Source organism: Semicossyphus pulcher, unplaced genomic scaffold (assembly GCF_022749685.1).
Source record: "Semicossyphus pulcher isolate SPU_LCO1_2020_fin unplaced genomic scaffold, fSemPul1.0.p SCAF_18, whole genome shotgun sequence".
Classification (NCBI taxonomy): domain Eukaryota; kingdom Metazoa; phylum Chordata; class Actinopteri; order Labriformes; family Labridae; genus Semicossyphus; species Semicossyphus pulcher.
In genome coordinates this window covers 5,574,500-5,592,413 of record NW_027211691.1, presented here as the reverse complement: position 1 = coordinate 5,592,413, position 17,914 = coordinate 5,574,500, and the positions used below count along the sequence as shown (strand labels likewise).

The window sequence follows — 17,914 nt, the reverse complement described above, 5'->3', positions numbered from 1 at the left end:
TGAGCCACAGCCATCCTCTCTAAATGACAAATCACAGGCTGCTAACTTGTGCCACATCAAACCAAATCAAATCAAACAAGTGCAAACGCAAATTGAACAAAATTACAACCCTGTTTGACACTACAGTCTAGATGTCTGTTGAGATGGAGGGAGGTGGGTGCCTTTTGGAAAAAACAACCTGGCGTGTCCGACAGGATGTACCATTACCTCGCGCTGCCATGGAAGAGGCATGCGCTCCAAGAGCTACTCATCCACCACCTTGTTTCCACTGGGGGAAATGTGGTTTAGGGGAGGAAACGTTTTCTTTGAGCCTCCTCCTGGCTTACATCACATACACTGTCACTGCTTCAGCTGTGTATTGGACTGAACAGGGGATGATGTTTAAATAACTGCTTCTTTGGCTCCCTGTAAGTCATCCCAGTCAGGTTCACTCGCAACATGAAGGGAGAGCCAAGATTGGAAGGGACACAATGTGTTCTTTCAGGGGCAGGAGAATAACAGTAGCACGGCACAGTGCACGTTTTATATTGATTCATATTAACTGGTATATTCAGTAATTTTCCTCATATTCATGCATACATTACGTGCTTACCACCTGCCAGGTAGTATTTGTGGTGCATAATTAAGCAGTTGCATTAAGTGAGGTTATTTTCTTTTTAAAGCTGCATCAAGTGATTTTTGACCACTAGAGGGCAGGGCAAATACATTCTCACTGCAATGAGTCATGATAGGATACCTATTTTACAAGACACTATACACATGATTGATCCAAAGTGCTGTGTACATGTTTAAAAAAGACTGAAAAGTTAAAAAGTAACTCAAAAGAATGAAGCAATTCTGAAGTTTTTATTCTCTAGTCCAGCCTGACATATTCTGTTGGCTTTTGTGACTTTACTTAATTTAAACACACTGAAATGTATGATCATCTATGGGATTTAATGACCTGGTCCTAAATATTTTTGAATCTCAGCAGCAGGTAGAAGAATCACTATACTACTATACACTATACTATCTTGTCGGTATTTGAGATGTAACGTGATTCAGAGGCAAATTCTTGTTTAAATCAAAGTGTAGCATTTAGCAACATTTGGCACAGCGCCAAGGAAAAACGTCCTTTTAGCAGGCGGAAACCTCGAGCAGAACCAGACTCATGTTGAACAGACATCTGCCTCGACTGGATGGGCTTACTGCATATATGTCAGTATTGGTTTGGTTGAGTTAGCTTTACAGCACTGTATTTCAATCTATTTCGAAAAACTGTTAAGAATGAACATAGCTATGATAGCGATTGCTTTGGTCTGAATGAGCAACAGGCAATCACATAAAGGCTCTGATCTGTTTGTCTCTATTGATAGAAACAAAGAAATAAATAAAATAAAACTTGAAATTGAAATAAAACTGTTGAAATAAAATAAAAAATCATTTACAATAAAGACTGAAAATTTAGATATAATGAATGAAAATGTAGTCTGTATTTATTCAAGCTAATATTTTTCAATACTTTTTCTTCTTCTGTTTAATTTTGAGCACTTTTGGGCTCTGTACAATATCAAGCTGTGTAAGACTACTGGTTGCAGCTCTATCTCTCATTTCTTTACTCCAAATCATTCAGTTTACTCTTTAAATACATGTTGTTAGTTGTGTCCTGGTTTGATGTATTAAACCTGCCCAAGTTTTAAAGTAATGTCAAGCTATATTTAAAGCTTAAAATGAATTGAGTCACAAAATAATCTGTGCAGGAACCCAAGGCAAAACCCTGATCTTGAGTGATGCAATAATCAAGCAAGTGTAGTCTTTGTAGCTGTGTCCAGAGGCAAAGGTGAAGTATTTGTCTTGAATTGTATAGGATTTACCTTCCTAAAGAGAGATCTCAGTAGCTAAAAAAGTGTGCATTTTCAGTACTTGGACATCACAGCCCAGCCAAAAGCCTCATAACCAAGTGAGAAATTCTTCTCAAATTGATCTATTGACATCAAACGCAATCCAACTACCAACCTCAAAGCCGTCTTTAAAGATAATTCTCTGCTCCTTTTCTCTTGTACTGGTGGTGGTGAAGGTGACCGTTTTGTCCTTCCCACTTAGTGTCACTGCAGCCTGGATCTGTTTATCCTTAGACAACACTCTCCAAAGGTCAAAGGTCAGCTTGCTAGAGGATCCCTTTAGACGTATGGTGGCTACGAACACATAGGATGGAGGGAGGCCCTCTGGGAAAATCTCCCTAGAAAGAGCATACGTTCAAACAGTAAATAAAATGAATGAGTCCACAGAAACTACTTTTATTAAGAACTTAATTTAATCATTTGGATAGTAGTCTACCTGGTATTCTCAGTAATGTCCGTGGAGGCAGTCAGCGCATAGGCTGCCTCAGAAATCAGAGAGCCAGGGATCTTCTTGGCCTTCAGCTGAATGTTCATGCCCAGCATCAGCTCAAAGCCTTTCTCATCACGAGATGCCACCGGGATCCGAGTTGGACACACAGACTCTAGAAAGAAAAGGTTAATTTATTCAGCTAAGTTGACCTTGAAATGCATAGTTTTTACTCATTTCATATTTGGGACAACTGTCATATTTAGGTGTATTTATCTGTATTTTTAGAGACAACACAAAGCAATTGAATATTAAACAAAATATTAAATATTGGGCACTTTGACCAAAGAAAAAATAAGTAAAAGGGCACACACATAGAGCTTTTGGTTAAAAGTTTGGGGTTGTAACTCCAAAGGTGCCAAACTTCTGTTTCAATGTAAAGTAATACTAAGGTTATCTTTTACAGAAAAATACACTTCCGGTCCCTCCCACTACGCAACTCTATATTACAGCCAGGAAAACTGAGAAAATGCCTGTAAGAAGTGACGAATATAGATAAACTCGTTACCTTCACAGAGTTTTTGCTCCATGGAGTCTCGGATGCGGTCAATGGTGGTGTAATCTTCAGCATACAAGACATAGGTAGATGATGGTTTATTGGCGATGGTTACCAGCTCCGAGGTGGTGATCTCACTGCCCACTCCAACGGTGAATATTGTAATGCCCTGAGCTCGTGCCTCCATACTGATGTCCACCTAAAGAAACATACACTGTCAGTGTGACACGAGCCTCCCATGATGCTACGATTTTCCATTTAGACCTTTGACAAATGGTGTATTGTCAAACAGTGATGTTTCTGAAGCCCAGTGAATCCCTCTCCATAATTTAGGGCCACACAAACAGGTCTTGCCTTCATTTAGGCCTTGAAACAAGACAAAGTGACATTTACCACGTCATCCTGAGATTTGCCATCAGTAACCACCACAGCGATGCGGTGCTTGACCAGGCTGGTTCTTTGGGAGGACGGGAAGACGTGGTCCACAGCGAACCTGATGGCCCTGCCAGTCTGCAAAACAGCCAGAAAACAATCATCACCTGGTTGGGTAGGTGAAAAAGCCACGATGCTGTAAATGGTGTCAACTGGTATTTGGCCCTTTTAGCTGAAAGTAGAATTTAGGGGGATACATTTCTGCAACAAAAGCAGGTGTTAGAAACCAAAACTAACTTGCCTGCATGTTATTTTACCAATTATGTGCTTGTGGTGTTACTGTGTGGTCATGCTGCTGCAGATGCACCTGTGGTTATTAAATGTTGGCACCCGTGGGCCTGCCTAAATGTAGTCTCCCTCTTCATAACCAGCCACAGCTTGCCCCATTTTATAGGTTTCTTGTTTTTGGATGGACTACTGGAGGTAGTAAAGATTTTTATAGGACATTTCGTATTCAATTTTCGGAGTAAAGTCTGTTTTACTTTCCCACCCCTTAACCACTGCTATATTTAATGTGTAATATTAGCCTATATAAATGGTGAATATGAATAAACTAAAAATAGATTAGGATATAAATAATCGTATGAGTAAACTGTATGTAACATGTTTTTGAGTCCACAATTTGTGAATTATAAGACATTGTTTAAACTAAAATGATTAATATGAAATGTCAGCCTTTCAACATAAATTTACACTACCAGTCAAAAGTTTGGACACACTGTGTCCAAACTTTTGACTGGTGTACATGACTTAATTTTTTTTTAAAACTTAGCCTTTCCCCCCCCTAAAAGACACTTCAACATCATGTCACATTATTATGCTCTTGCTGCCCAGCTAGCCGGCTAACTAGTTGTCTGGCCAGTTAACTTGGATTATTAGTTGTTCGCAGCAGTAAGCTTGGCTTAAGCAACAAATCTGAAAGTCATTTGCTCTTCACAGACTTGTGAGTGTATTTCTGAACAGCTGTTTGGTGCTGCTGTTACTGTGTTACTTCGATGCTAAGGAATAAGGCTCCAGCCTGCCTAGCTAGTTAGGCTGCTAGGTGGGTAGCAAGGACAGACTTGGTAAGCTAACGTTAATTTTATAGAAGGAAATGTTTCTGTCTGTGTAGCCTACAAAGTACAAAAGCAACTACATGATCCTTTGATTCAGAATGGCTTTGGCATTGTTGCTAGCCAGAGTACTGCTTACCATTCTAGTTCAACAGTTTTGAATTCCTGACCGTTTTGATTTGCCCCTCTGTCTCTCAAAACCCTGTCAGTGTATGGCACAAAGTGAATCCAATACACATTTAGTGATTATGCTAGCAAGAGCAAACTGAATACCTAATATAATAGGTAAGCGCTTAAAACATTAATGATATGGCATTTAATTAAACACTTTTTGATCAATGTAATGTCCTTAAATCTGAATCTTAATCTTATTTATGTTTTGATATGTTTGTAATATTAATTTTTAACCTACAATGTAAGAAAGCAACGTCGTATAATCCCATAATACCTGCATACAAATTGGCACTATAAAGGGAAAGTTGTTAAGTAGAAACATGTTGTCCTGCCTGTGTGTTTCCTCCCAGGTAGGTGATGCTCTGTATGGCCTGGATGAGCTCTGTTCCACCCTGATGATTCCCCAGAGGAATCTCCAGACGAGGGGTGTCGCTGTACTGGATCACAGCCACCTACAGCAGACAAATCAAATGTAGGTGCAGCGAAGATTTGCTCATACTCTGCAATGATAAAGCTCGTAAATAACAGAGATGCGTTCTTGATTCGACCTGAGAAAATAATCAGTGATTGCAGTGACACTGGCCATGAAAAGACTCTATAAGTTTGATGGAAATGTGCTGCTGAATGTGAAATCAAATAAGTCTATTCATGCTCAGCACCTCCAGCATAACATTGTTTTTATTACCTGTGTGTAGTAGGAACTGATGTCAAACTGGCTGGTGATGTTTATGAGCCACTGCTTGGCTGTTTCAAAGTCAGAAGAGCCAACACTCCATGAGCCATCAACAATGTAGACCAGGTCATTCACTGATGTGCTGCAGCCTACACACACACACACCGAAATGTTTCATAAATAATATAATCATTTATTTTCAATTAGATTTTAGAATCAAGAGGTATATAATGGTTTTATAATTCAAATTATGTAAAAAATATCCTAATTACCCTACCTGCTCGGACATCGTCCTCCTCTGCAGCCTCCAGCGGTGTCAGGAGCAATATTGCACTCCATACTGACCACAGCAACATGGCTCCGTGGGAGAGCGGTCCACCTCTCTCCAGTCCAAACTGGCTATCATAGTGTAGAAAACATTTAATTGATGATAACAATACATTTTTATGGCCTACGGAATTTTTTTCTTGGCATGAGTTCAGTATAATATATTTTAGAATGACGTGGCTATCCATGACACCAGAATAAGGATTCCCAATGTGTCCTTTTCCATCCATCTAGCCATTATCTATACTGCTTATCCTGTTCAGGGTTGCGGGGGGGGGGCTGGAGCCTATCCCAGCTGTCATTGGGCGGAAGGTGGGGTACACTCTGGACTGATCGCCAGTCAATCACAGGGCTGACACATGGAGACAGACAACCTTTCGCACTCACACCTATGGGCAATTTAGAGTCACCAATGAATCTAACGAACATGTCTTTGGACTGTGGGAGGAAACCTGAGACCCTGGAGAGAACCCTAGCATGCACGTGGAGAACATGCAAACTCCACACAAATAAAAATATCACAATATAAGTTTGGCAATAAATGTGTACAATCATGGTCCCCTTAGGCTAAACCTCAATTGGACAATATTTTCCTTTCCTCAGGCCACAATTTCAACATTGCACAGAAAATAACTTTCAAATTAATTGGGAACAAATCTCCTCAGGGAATACACTCATTTTATTCTGTTGACTCACAGTGTCACTATCAAGACACAATTATTTTTAGGCTCTACAAACAAATGATGGGCCTTTAGCTTGTTTCTCTCCAGATTTTTGTGGTCATACAATAATGTAATATTACATACTCAACAGGCTGCCAGGGAGGCTTCAGACCACAGATCTATTATTAAGACCTGAATACAGGGATGATTAGTCTTGTTTGTACTTGCAGTACTGTGGTCCATGAAGCATTTCCCTGTGCAACCTCTCTTAAACTGTTAACAGGACACCTAAGGCTTCAAACAAGACCCATTATGACTCTTTCATTTAGGAATTTGTGATGAATGGAGGTCTTATATTTCTTAAACATTACCTGACCTGAGGAAAGCGACCTAAGATACCTTGCACATGGGAACTTCCAGCCTTACTGTTTGTCATAGGGGGTCTAAATTAAATTCATAAAATTTGGTGCAGATGCTGAACCTTTCTAAATGTAGGGGAAACATTAAATGTATGCTGCTTCAGACATTCACACAGTGAGTATGCACTGTTGCCACATGTTAAAATGTCTGAAGTGCTTAGACTTTGTATTCCATATCACAAATGAATACAGCAAGGCGCAAACATCATTATATATTCAGTACCAATTATATGTGTTTTCAGAAAGCAGAGGGACTCTTTGCAAGAGTCCATAAAAAGCCTGATAAATAGACTGTGTTATTATGTTGAGATGGGAAATATACAATATAAGATGACGTTTGACTGCCTTGTGAAATCACCACATTTCTCTTTTCCTCTCCACTGTTCCCCATTCCTCCTCCTCTTTCCTGTAAAATGCTTTATGAGTTTTCATGTTGTGCCATGCGACATCAGTCTGCTGGTGTGTTCCTGCGGAGCGCTCCCTGTGTTCAGTTTGAAGCGCAAACATGGTTATACAGACCACAAGGCTGGGTCGGAGAAAATAACAACGTGAGCACTATGCCGGGATGGGAAAATGAAATATAAACATGGAGGAGCAGGCTGCAGTGTGCTGGCAGAGGCTTAAAGACAGGGGAGGATCAGTTGGCCACAGAGAGTACAGCTACCACATCTTTTCTTTCACAAAGTCTCCTCCCAGCTCTCTTTTGTTTGACTTGTTAATTAAGAACCATCTTACACCAAGTTACGCACTTTCATGTATTTGTTCCCCAGAAACAATAAATTAAAAGTATATGATTAAATCGTAATGTGCAACGTTACAAAATGACTGGAACAAATAAAATGGCAAAACGTAATCTGTTCAGTATAAAGGAATGCTTTAACAAAAAACATTACTGTACAGTTGATAGTTTATATTGCATATGATGAATTAATGTACCATTAAATAATGTAACATTAAATAGGTAACTGATTAAAAGGCATCACAGTGTTTTAGTACCCGATCAGTGTGCACATGTGTATCTCATATAAACTACACATGGGTAACAAGTGGGCCATTGGCTTGAAGTGGGCGAACTGTAAGCCCTGCAAGGCTAAATGTGTATGTGGTCAAGAACATGGGTCACACATGTTGACTGTATGGGCCTCGTCTGGGTTTCATGTGGGGGAAGTGGGCTTTTTACTGCAATAGACATCCAGGAGGGACCCTCTTTAGTAGTTTTATCTTACAGCTTGAAAAATGAGGGCCATTTAACCAACTAAGGACCCGATCAGACAGAACACGTTTTAGCAGCTTTATACGCAACTTTTTTTTTCATTGTTTTCAATGAGAGGGACGCTTTTGTGCGCTGCTTTTGCGTTGCAGAGCGCCTCGCATTTTTCTGCTCTGTGTGCCTCGCGTTTTTGAGGAAACGCTCCGAGCGCAGAAAAGTGCCCGACATCATGGCTGTTTTTTTCTCATGGTCCAATCGGATGAAAGGAAAGGCGGGCCTTCTGTCAGTTTAAAAGTAAGGTTAATGACAGCTATGATTTGGTGGTAGTCTTAACAACAGTAGAAAAAAAGGCGCAGCGAGCTGCTCTTTTTTTAACCATAGGCTTCAACAAAAAAAGGCAGTGCGGCACGCCTCACGTTTTACAGCCTGCAAAACGCGTTCTGTCTGATCGGGCCCTAAGGCCACCTTATACCCCATACGTCTTTATTATTGCACAACTTTCTCTTATATCTTGAGGTTTACATTACATTAGCATACATTACACAAGTGACAGCAACATGGAGCGTGACCAATGACTGTATATATAGACGCCTCTCCATCTGCTCTCATTATACAAAATTAATGCCAAAATAGCCCCTGTGATAGGCGCTGCCATCTTGTGATGGCCAAAACAAACACTTAAATTTCCCAAAAAAGCAGCAAAGATCCTGCACGCTGGCGTGTTTAACAGCAGAACAGCTTCTTTGTGTTGGTCTGAAGCAGACGTTCTACGGAAACTTCAATGACTGTAGTGATTCATTAATTACGTCTCCTCTCGGCGTTCCTCGTCTACTCTGCTGATCCGGAACAGATCGGCAGCAGGAGCCGGATTTGTCAACAGAGCTGTCAATCATCCATTTACAGCAACAAATAGTTAATTAAAAATAAACTTGTCAGACAAATAAACACTTGGACATACATCAGCATAATAAGAACTTACTATAATGACAGAAACCATGTTTGAGAAAAAATTATTTGACGTGTTTTTTGATTTTATAGTTTGACTCATGTCCCATCTGTTAACATGGAGACGGGCTTTATGGCCTATACTGCAGCCAGTCAGCAAGGGGCGCTCAAAATGTCTTGGCTTCACTTTAAGGGAGCTGGCATGTTATCCATCTTTTTATACAGTCTATGAGCGTGACGCATGACAAGAAATTTCACTAGAAGGATCCCAACAAGTCTGGTCTAGTGTCTTATGTAAACTGATGCTCGATCTCACTGTCAACTTATCAGTGCATCTCACAGATTGTCTTTTGAATGAACACATGCCAATCATAGTTCACAGGAGCTTGCATTTATTTGCTTCTGCTTTCTTCGAATACTGTAAAAGTAATTTTGAGTTTATCAACTTCCCTGTTCTTACACTTTGTCTCTCTTTTCCTTTATAAGGGCCCTGTCTTCAGCCACATTGGTGTTTTCACTTCTCATGCCCGATTTACTGAGGACAATGTGGGTGAGTACAGATTCTGCTTTGGGGTGGAAGAGTTACACCTTTAAAATTGTATTTGGGCCATGTAGTTTGGGGACCCTGCATAAATTCACTGTAGCTCTGCCCATCTTCAACTTGAGCAGAGATCAAATCTGCAGGAATATGTGAAAACACCTGGTTGGGCATGCAGGCACTTTAATGTAAAAATGTCTGACTGAAGAACCCCATCACCTTCATTAAATAGGAAGTCAGGCCATTCTCAACCAACAGACCAAAGCCCAATCTCAAACTGCCAAGTCTTAGGAGATGATGGTCGACGTGGGGAGGAGGCTGCTGTTCCCAGAGGTGGTGCACACAACCTTCGCCTGCACATTGTATTGTGGTCTACCGAACACAAGAAAATGATTCTTGTCAGACTGACAGTGCCATAGGAGGCGGGATGCGAAGAGGCCCATGAGAGAAAGACCTTGAAGTATCAGGACTGCAAGGTCAAGGGATGGCATGCATGGATGTTCCCTGTGGAGACTGGTTGCCGAGGTTTCCCAGCCAAATCAACCTGATGATTGTTGTCAGCTCTGGGCTTGGATGAAAGAAGCAAGAAACAAGCAGGCTCACAGGATGGGGGAGGAGGCAGAACAAGCCTCCTGCTGGATATGGAGTAGGCGGGAGGAGGGAAGCTGGAAGCCAGGAGCAATTGGGCTGTGATTTGGCCACCACTGCTGGCCCTGCAACCAGAGAGTGTTGTGGTTAAGGGTCGAAACACCCACTGATGGTTGGGTACCACCTGATGACATCTTCTCCTGGCCAAAGGCTACAGGTGCCTTGTATGTTTCCCGGAGATTGCAACCAAACAGGTGTATGTCACAAGTTGTATTATATACATAAATATGTTTTGTTAGGGACTCAAACTTGGTGACGGCCCTGTGTTTAACACATCTCATCCGACCACCACCCTGCACGGACTTTATGGCTCTTACAATAACACAAGAAACAAAAACTGACCTCCACTTTTTCTGTAAGGGGCCACTTAAGGCTGCCGTCTTGCCTAGTCTTAGATATGGCTCGTAAGACCTTTAAGGCTGTATTTTTGGCGTGGACAGTCTTTACATTGTAATGGGTGTAACTTTGTTGTAACCTTGTTTTATGGCTGCATTTTTTTTACTGCAAGGGTTATGGTAGAATTTATTGTCATTCTCTCCACCTCATGTGACCTTCATCACATGAGGCAGTGTACGCAATTATGGATGCCACTATTCTGGTGCTGTCAGTATGCTGGCTCACTGGTTTACTGGTAAACCTTAGTGGACAGAAGCATCATTATTATAAGTAACACATGTGAAAAAGACAACTGGAATCATATACATTCAGCACATGTCATCACATATAAAAAGACAACTTATCCAAAATTAAATTGGACTTAAAGTTGTAATCTCAAAGATTTCAGTTTTTGTTCTCTTTGGTGGCACCTGTGGCGATAAACAGTAATTGCAGGAGCACACTTCCCAGATACCCAGACAGTGTTGCATGTGTGACGTCCACGGTTGGCTCCGGTTGTAACTCTTTATTTTCCTGGCTGACGGTCGCTTTCCTTTTCAGACTGTTTGCCTTCATCTGAGCGTCGAGTTTGTTTCTTTTTCTTTGGATTTTCACTTATTTTTGAAGTTGTATCTGTAGTTATCAATCTATTATTTGTTTGTTCAGCCATAGTAGATTACTGTTTACTCGCAACACTTGCAGAGACTGGAAAAGCAGGCGCTTAGCTCCGCCCACCCTCTCTGGCAGACCAATCACTGTTGGGTGATGGAGAACGCGTCACTAACTGGGCGCCGCTTGAGATTTTTTTCCGCAAAAGTCGCACCAGACACCCAGTCTGTAATACTGCATATGCAAAGGCTTTCATCAGTGGGCCATAGGCCCAATCACCACTGTGTAACCTCATTCGGTGATAGATAGTGACTTAACAGACATTTATTTACATGAAAATCTTCGAAATTATTACTTTAACATGGGAGGCCACCGATCACTTCATAGTCAACATTGGTTTCTCTTCACCATGACCACAATGTTTTCCTAAGTAGTTTTGTGTAACCACAGACCTCAACCACAGCTGTGGCAGATCAGAGAACATTCAACCTGTTCAGTCCTGCCAATAGTGATGCCAGATCTGATAACAATAAGGACATGCAATGTTTTAATGGCAAATTTCAGGAGAAATTAAAATCAAAATGACTTGAACTCTTTATACTATTCACAGTGCATTAGTGGAGGGAAATGCCCATTAGTTTCATTTTCTTTCACATGTTTTTTTGGAAATTCCATTGAACTGTGCTCTAAATAAGGATGGAAACCTGTATACCTGTCTCCAATGGTCAAAAATTCAGTCAATATAGTCACAGGTACCAAATGAAATACATGCAGTTTCAGAAGAATGTGCTGCACTGAAATGTTTTTAAACATGGCAAGAGAAATGCTTTTTAATCAGCACAGCATGTAAGTGCTCAAACAGAGTGCAAACAGGTTGCTCGCAGTCACAGAAAAAAGGAGAATATGGGAAGACAAGGAGGACCAGGAGTCAAACCTCATGGCATTGAGGCTCAGTGAAAACATTGAGACAGCATGCTAATGGAGAATGATTTAAATGTTTCACTCTTTCTAAAAGTGTCTCTATCAATTTTTTTTTACTTCCTTGGATCCATCTATACATCACTCTTTCATTTTAAAGCACGTTAGTCATTACAGACTCAAAGTGCGGATAGGTGGGTAGTGAACCTGAATTCCTCCAAACCTCACTCTACATTTGGAAAACCAGAAGTGCGGCACAACGACCACATCAACTGTCTCCGCTGGCTGCAGCATTACAGAACATTCCTTGTGCACAGATGTTGGGATTGCTCAGCGCCTTTGACTGGTGTACGAAACAAAGATGACTGCAGGGAGCACAGAGATTCCTGACATTCTAAGCTCTACTACACGTCCGACTGATGGCTGAGAATATTATTTTGTCAGTGCGAAAACTTATGACGTGTGACCTGGTAGAATATATTTTTGTCATGGAGTGAAAATAAATAAATTAACTTCATCATGGATCAGTATTACATTTCCAAAGAATGAAACTTGGATGTAATAAATCCATGACATGATGTTTGTTGTCATAAGTGTGAAATGTAGATTTTCAAAAGATGCTCAGGTCATTATAAAATGATGATAAATGCAGATGCAAGGTTAACTGTGTTCAAATTTTAGGCATCTAGGAATATATACACTGATCAGCCATAACATTATGACCACCTGTGTAATGTGTAAAACAGCCCTGACTCGTTGAGGCATGGGCTCCACTAGACCTCGGAAGGTGTGCTGAGGTATCTGTCACCAAGACATTAGCAGCATATCTTTTTAGCTGTAAGGTGGGGTCTCCATGGATCAGACTTGTTTGTCCAGCACATCCCACAGATGCTCAATTGGATTAAGATCTGAAGAATTTGGAGGCCAAGTCAACACCTTGAACGTGTTGTTGTGTTCTTCAAACCATTCCTGAACCATGTTTGCAGTGTGGCAGGGCGCATTATCCTGCTGAAAGAGGCCACTGCCATTAGGGATGATTGTTTCCATGAAGGGGTGTACTTGGTCTGCAACAATGTTTAGGTAGGTGATACGTGTCAAAGTAACATTCACATGAATTGCAGGATGATTGGCAAGGTTTCCCAGCAGAACATTGCCCAAAGCATCCCCCAGCCTGCCTTCTCCCCATAGTGCATCCTAGTGCCATGTCTTCATCCACATGATGTAAAAAAAAAAAGTAATTTAACAGACCAGGCCACCTTCTTCCATCGCTCCATGGTCCAGTTCTGATGCTCACGTGCCCATTGTCGGTGCTTTCAGCGGTGGACAGGGGTCACAGCCTTCGCGGATCAATGAGCCTGTTGCCCATGACCCTGTCGCTGGTTCACCGGTCTTCCTCCCTTGAACCACTTTTGGTAGGTACTGCCCACTGAAGACCAGTAACACCCCACAAGAGCTGCAGTTTGGAGATGCACTGAGCCATCACAATTTGGCTCTTGTCAAACACATCCTTACACTTGCCCATTTTTCCTGCTTCAAACACATCAACTTCAAAGACAAAAGATTCACTTTCTGCCCAACATATCCCACCCACTGTGGTGGTGCCAATGTAGCAAGATGTTATTCACTTCACCTGTCAGTGGTCATAATGTTTTGGCCGATCGATGTATATTACTGTACACATTGAAATTAAACGAGCTCAACTTTTCTATGGAAGATGAGTATATCATATATATAATGTGTTTGTGAGGTGATAAGGTAGGGCTAGTTCGTCATGGGTTTAGACCATAAACTGGATGGTGTATTGGTCAGGACATATTGATGAGATGAGGAGACGTAGGTATCTTATACTGCCTTTGCTGCCAGCAGTCTGTATTCCTAGTTGTCACCAGTGTTTTATGTCATCAACTCAGCAACCGGAATAACACTGCACAGACTGAGGAAGGACAGGGAGGGAGGTAATTATGCAGGTAACAACTTTAACTAACTGCAGAGCACAGTGAACATGGGCGCTGTCTCTCACTCTCGCTGGACATGCACTCTCACACTGTTGCAATGTTACATGTTTCTCTCTCACGTAAACCTGTTAACAAGGTGACGTCACGTCCTATGCCCGAGTGCGCGATCCATTGGCACATCTCACGGAAATGTCCAAGCCTTTTATACTACCTACTTTATACTATATATAATACTGAATTATTCATGGTGCAGATGAATCATGTAAAAAGTTACTCAACACTGATGAGATGAAAGCATCAGATCTGTGCGAGGTATCAGAAGACTGTAACCCTAATTAATACATTTCATTAATATAAATGCTGTTTTTCCATCAGGTTTTTACCTGAATTCCACTGGTTAATATTTGACAGTAGTAACAGCAGTGAATGCTCAATTGTTCTTCAGACCATTTAAAGGAAATTCTGTCAAAAATTTGGACAGAAACATGACCCGTGAAGTACTACATGACTTTTTGTACATGGTTTTGAAACAGGCAAAATCATAGCCACATTGGTGACTTCACACTTAGTATGACTCTGAGATTCAATCAGGTAGCATGTCTGCACGGGTCTTTGGAGAAAAATCCAACATATTTTCCACCTCCTGCAACCACATCAGTCAAAAGATCCTCGCACTCTACCAGTGGCAATAATTACAAGTACAAGAGCCTGACAAACACAAGGGTTGTGAAACTGTGGCATTTTGTTTAGGTGTAGGCACCAAAACGACCTGGTTAGGTTTAGAAAAAAGATTGTGGATTTGCTTGAAATAGGTACGCTACTGATGTCTATGAAGGATCTCAGTCATCAAGGTCATGGTAATTTGTAGCTAAATCTAATGCTAAGTTTAGCTTCGAAATACGCTTATTAAATTTCATACATACATAAGGGTCATGGTACACATATGTCATTATGAACTTGCAGGACCTTAGGAGCATAAGTGACATTTTGTACGGAAATTATAGCCAATTATAGCCAATATATAAGCCAAGGTTGACTTTTAGGCTGACATGGGCCTCATACTCTGGAGTCATGGGTCCATCATCCCTGTGACAAAACGTGCCTGATGTTCACTTTTTCATTTCATAATAATGACTACATAAACTTTCATCTGGGTTGTAATGAGCTGCTGCACAGATGGTGAATATAGGCATATTTTTGAATGAACTTATTTTTTATTTATTGCAGCAGTAGTGTGCTTTTACAAAGGTATTTCTGTGATCTCAAATCATGGTGAATTTCGGAGCACTTTACAGATTAATAAACACAGCACTAAGGTGTATCACATGTGGGCTTTCATTGGTCAGACTTAGCCAACACAAGCGACTGTACTGCTCAAACAAAAAGAAGAAAGTTTGACCTCTGTTTCATAGCTTCCAAGTTGAACTTTTCTTCTTTAGAAGGAAGGTATACTCATGTCTTTATTCAAAATCTATACATAATCTTTAAGTTGTTCAATGAATAACCCCCATTCAAAGCAAAAATAACTACAGTGACCAAAGTATTTTAGCCGTCATGTAAAACCATATGATGATGGATGATTAGAGGACTATACTTTCCTAACATTTAGCATTGAAATGATCTTATATGATGAAACCATGTGTGCCAAGCCAAAAACTTCTGCCTCATCCCTGAACACCATCGCACACACCTTCACCGTCATTTCCACTTCATTCAGTACTTGTATGTACAGTAATTAGGTTTGACAACCAAGTTATTTCAGGTTACAGACTTAGCAAGTTTGAAATGCCAACAAACATACAGAGACAAAAAGAGACTTGTGCCTTGCACTAAGGCAGAGGAGACCTCACTGACCTATAATCACAGAGGTGCATGTATGCAGTTATACTGTATATTTAGCTTGTCTTCTCATTGTCCTGATGGCTGGTCACTTGTGGCCAAACCAAACTCATGCCATGGTAACATCAAGTTTGGAAAAGAATACTAAAAGACAGTGGACCTACATGCACGTATACTCTCATTACAACTGCAGATTAAATCAAACAACAACCAGTGAAAGCTGAGATCTCTGACTTATACTTGTGCAGTGTCTCTGTAAGACAAACATCATGTAGATTTTGATTACAGTACATCCCAAAGAATGATCTCTATCTAATCAGATAGCTGGTACTCTACTTAGGCAGATTTACCCTCCATACAAAGACATCTAAGACAGCACAGGCAATAAAGAAGTGATGACAGGGCCTTACCTTTCCCTTTTGGCTGCAGGAGACAGTGATGAATGCCACTCTGAGGAAAAAGTGAAGAGAGTGAAGCCCTGACTTGGTCGTGACAGTCCTCCCTCTGGTTGGCAGAGGGAGTGGTGGGCGTGTCAGGGCAGCCTTTACAAATCGTGGCTAGCTTCACCACAGACTGGGACACTACAGAGACCATTGTGGATGTACACACACGCGCACACACACACACACTCCACAGTAGGAAGGTGCATTAATGTTTGTATGTGTAAGCGTATGATTTTCATTTTTGATCACACTAAAAGACTGCTACAACTACTATCTTCGTATAATATTAAGAAAGACTAAAAGATGCACAGTTTTCAAAAGATTTTTAGTCACTTTGTTTATAAAGGGACAGCAGAAGGACATCTTGGCTTTATGAACTTATTGTTTATTATCATATGAGGGGGTCGTGTGTAAAAAGTTGAAACTGGGATCACTAGCCGTACGATAAACTGGAGCAGGGATGTGGTTTAACAGCCAGCATGTTTTTACTGCAGCTGTGCATTAGTTCAATGAAATTACAGGTTACAGACGCCCTGTGGCAACAGACCAAATAGTAGCACATGTTGAACTTCTGTGATGCTCTATGTAAGTAACAATTCAATAATTACTCAAACGTAATATATATTTCATTTCGTACATTTATATGTTTGGGCTGCACGGTGGTACCAGGGTATAGAAGGTCCCTGGTTCTAACTCTGATTCAGACTTAGGAGGCCTTTCTGTGTGGAGTTTGCATGTTCTCCCCGTGCATGCATGGGTTCCCTACCAGTACTTGGGCGTCCAAAGACATGCTCGTAAGGTTAATAGGTAGGTGTGAGTGCGAATTGTTGTCTGTCTCTTTGTGTCAGCCCTGTGATTGACTGATGATCAGTCAAGGGAGTACACGCCCTCTCGCCCCCAATGACAGCTGGGATAGGCTCCGACCCCACCCTGCAACCCTGAACAGGAAAAGCGGTATAGATAATGAATGGATGGATGGACATTTGTGTGTTTGCAAGTATAATTACACTGCATTCATTTAATTTGTATTTAAATGACAAATCTCTATATGATGGAAGCTGTTCTATGGTTCCTGCTGATAGTTGCCCAATCTGGATCTTCAGTTTATGCTATTGTATTGTTTTTTAACATTACTCTTTTTTTTTTTCACATTTTATTGCAAAAATATTTCAAAAGGTTTTTCAACTAAAGTTTTTTTTTTTATTTAATTGCATATATGATTACTGAATCATGCTGAATTACATCATCATAATGTATGAGCTCATCATATATTTATATGTACAATCTAAATTAGTGTAACTAGAAACTATAGGCTTTCTTTCAAAATACTGTAGTGCAGCAAGAAGCTAAGTGAACTGTGAACTGTGGGTCGGATTGTGAATAGTTGTTAGTCCCACAGGGCTGCCTCAGGGTGGGTTGTTACACAAATTAATGGTACAAACTAGCATAACTCTAATGCATTAAGCACTAAGGTAAATGTACTTATTCAATCATTACAATCCACCACTATCATGAGCTACTGTCAAGCTGCCCATTACTGACTGAGCATGCAACATCTCCATAGGGTTAGAGGCTCCTCCTAGTGTGAGTAACTCTGTGAATGGGAACAGTTAGTTTCTGGGAAGAGGCAAATAGCCCAGGCAAAGAAGCTTTAAAAGAAGTGTAACGTTTATCTGGTATTTTTTGACACAGAGCAGACTGAGAGAGATGCCAACACGTGCAGCTTTTGGCTCTGAACCCTGAACTGCCATTGCCCCCTGTTGGAGCAGCACAGTGCAGTATTTGACCCTCATGATAAGGGTTGCTGTTCCCTCAGTGCTCGTTTAAGCCTT

The 17,914-nt window shown here is 40.9% G+C and overlaps 1 protein-coding gene across 1 annotated transcript in view; it reads right to left on the bottom strand.

Annotated features, from left to right (window-relative positions):
• Positions 1 to 5,550, bottom strand: part of LOC138596207 (collagen alpha-1(XXI) chain-like) — a 42,153-nt gene extending 36,603 nt beyond the window's left edge. The window contains exons 1-7 of the mRNA XM_069667822.1: positions 5,472 to 5,550; positions 5,207 to 5,343; positions 4,854 to 4,973; positions 3,257 to 3,373; positions 2,876 to 3,062; positions 2,317 to 2,482; positions 1,996 to 2,218 (exon numbers count right to left, since the gene is read on the bottom strand). Of these exons, the coding sequence (XP_069523923.1) occupies positions 1,996 to 2,218; positions 2,317 to 2,482; positions 2,876 to 3,062; positions 3,257 to 3,373; positions 4,854 to 4,973; positions 5,207 to 5,343; positions 5,472 to 5,550 (1,029 nt within the window). The remainder of the gene's footprint in view (positions 1 to 1,995; positions 2,219 to 2,316; positions 2,483 to 2,875; positions 3,063 to 3,256; positions 3,374 to 4,853; positions 4,974 to 5,206; positions 5,344 to 5,471) is intronic.
• Positions 5,551 to 17,914: the final 12,364 nt, after the last annotated feature.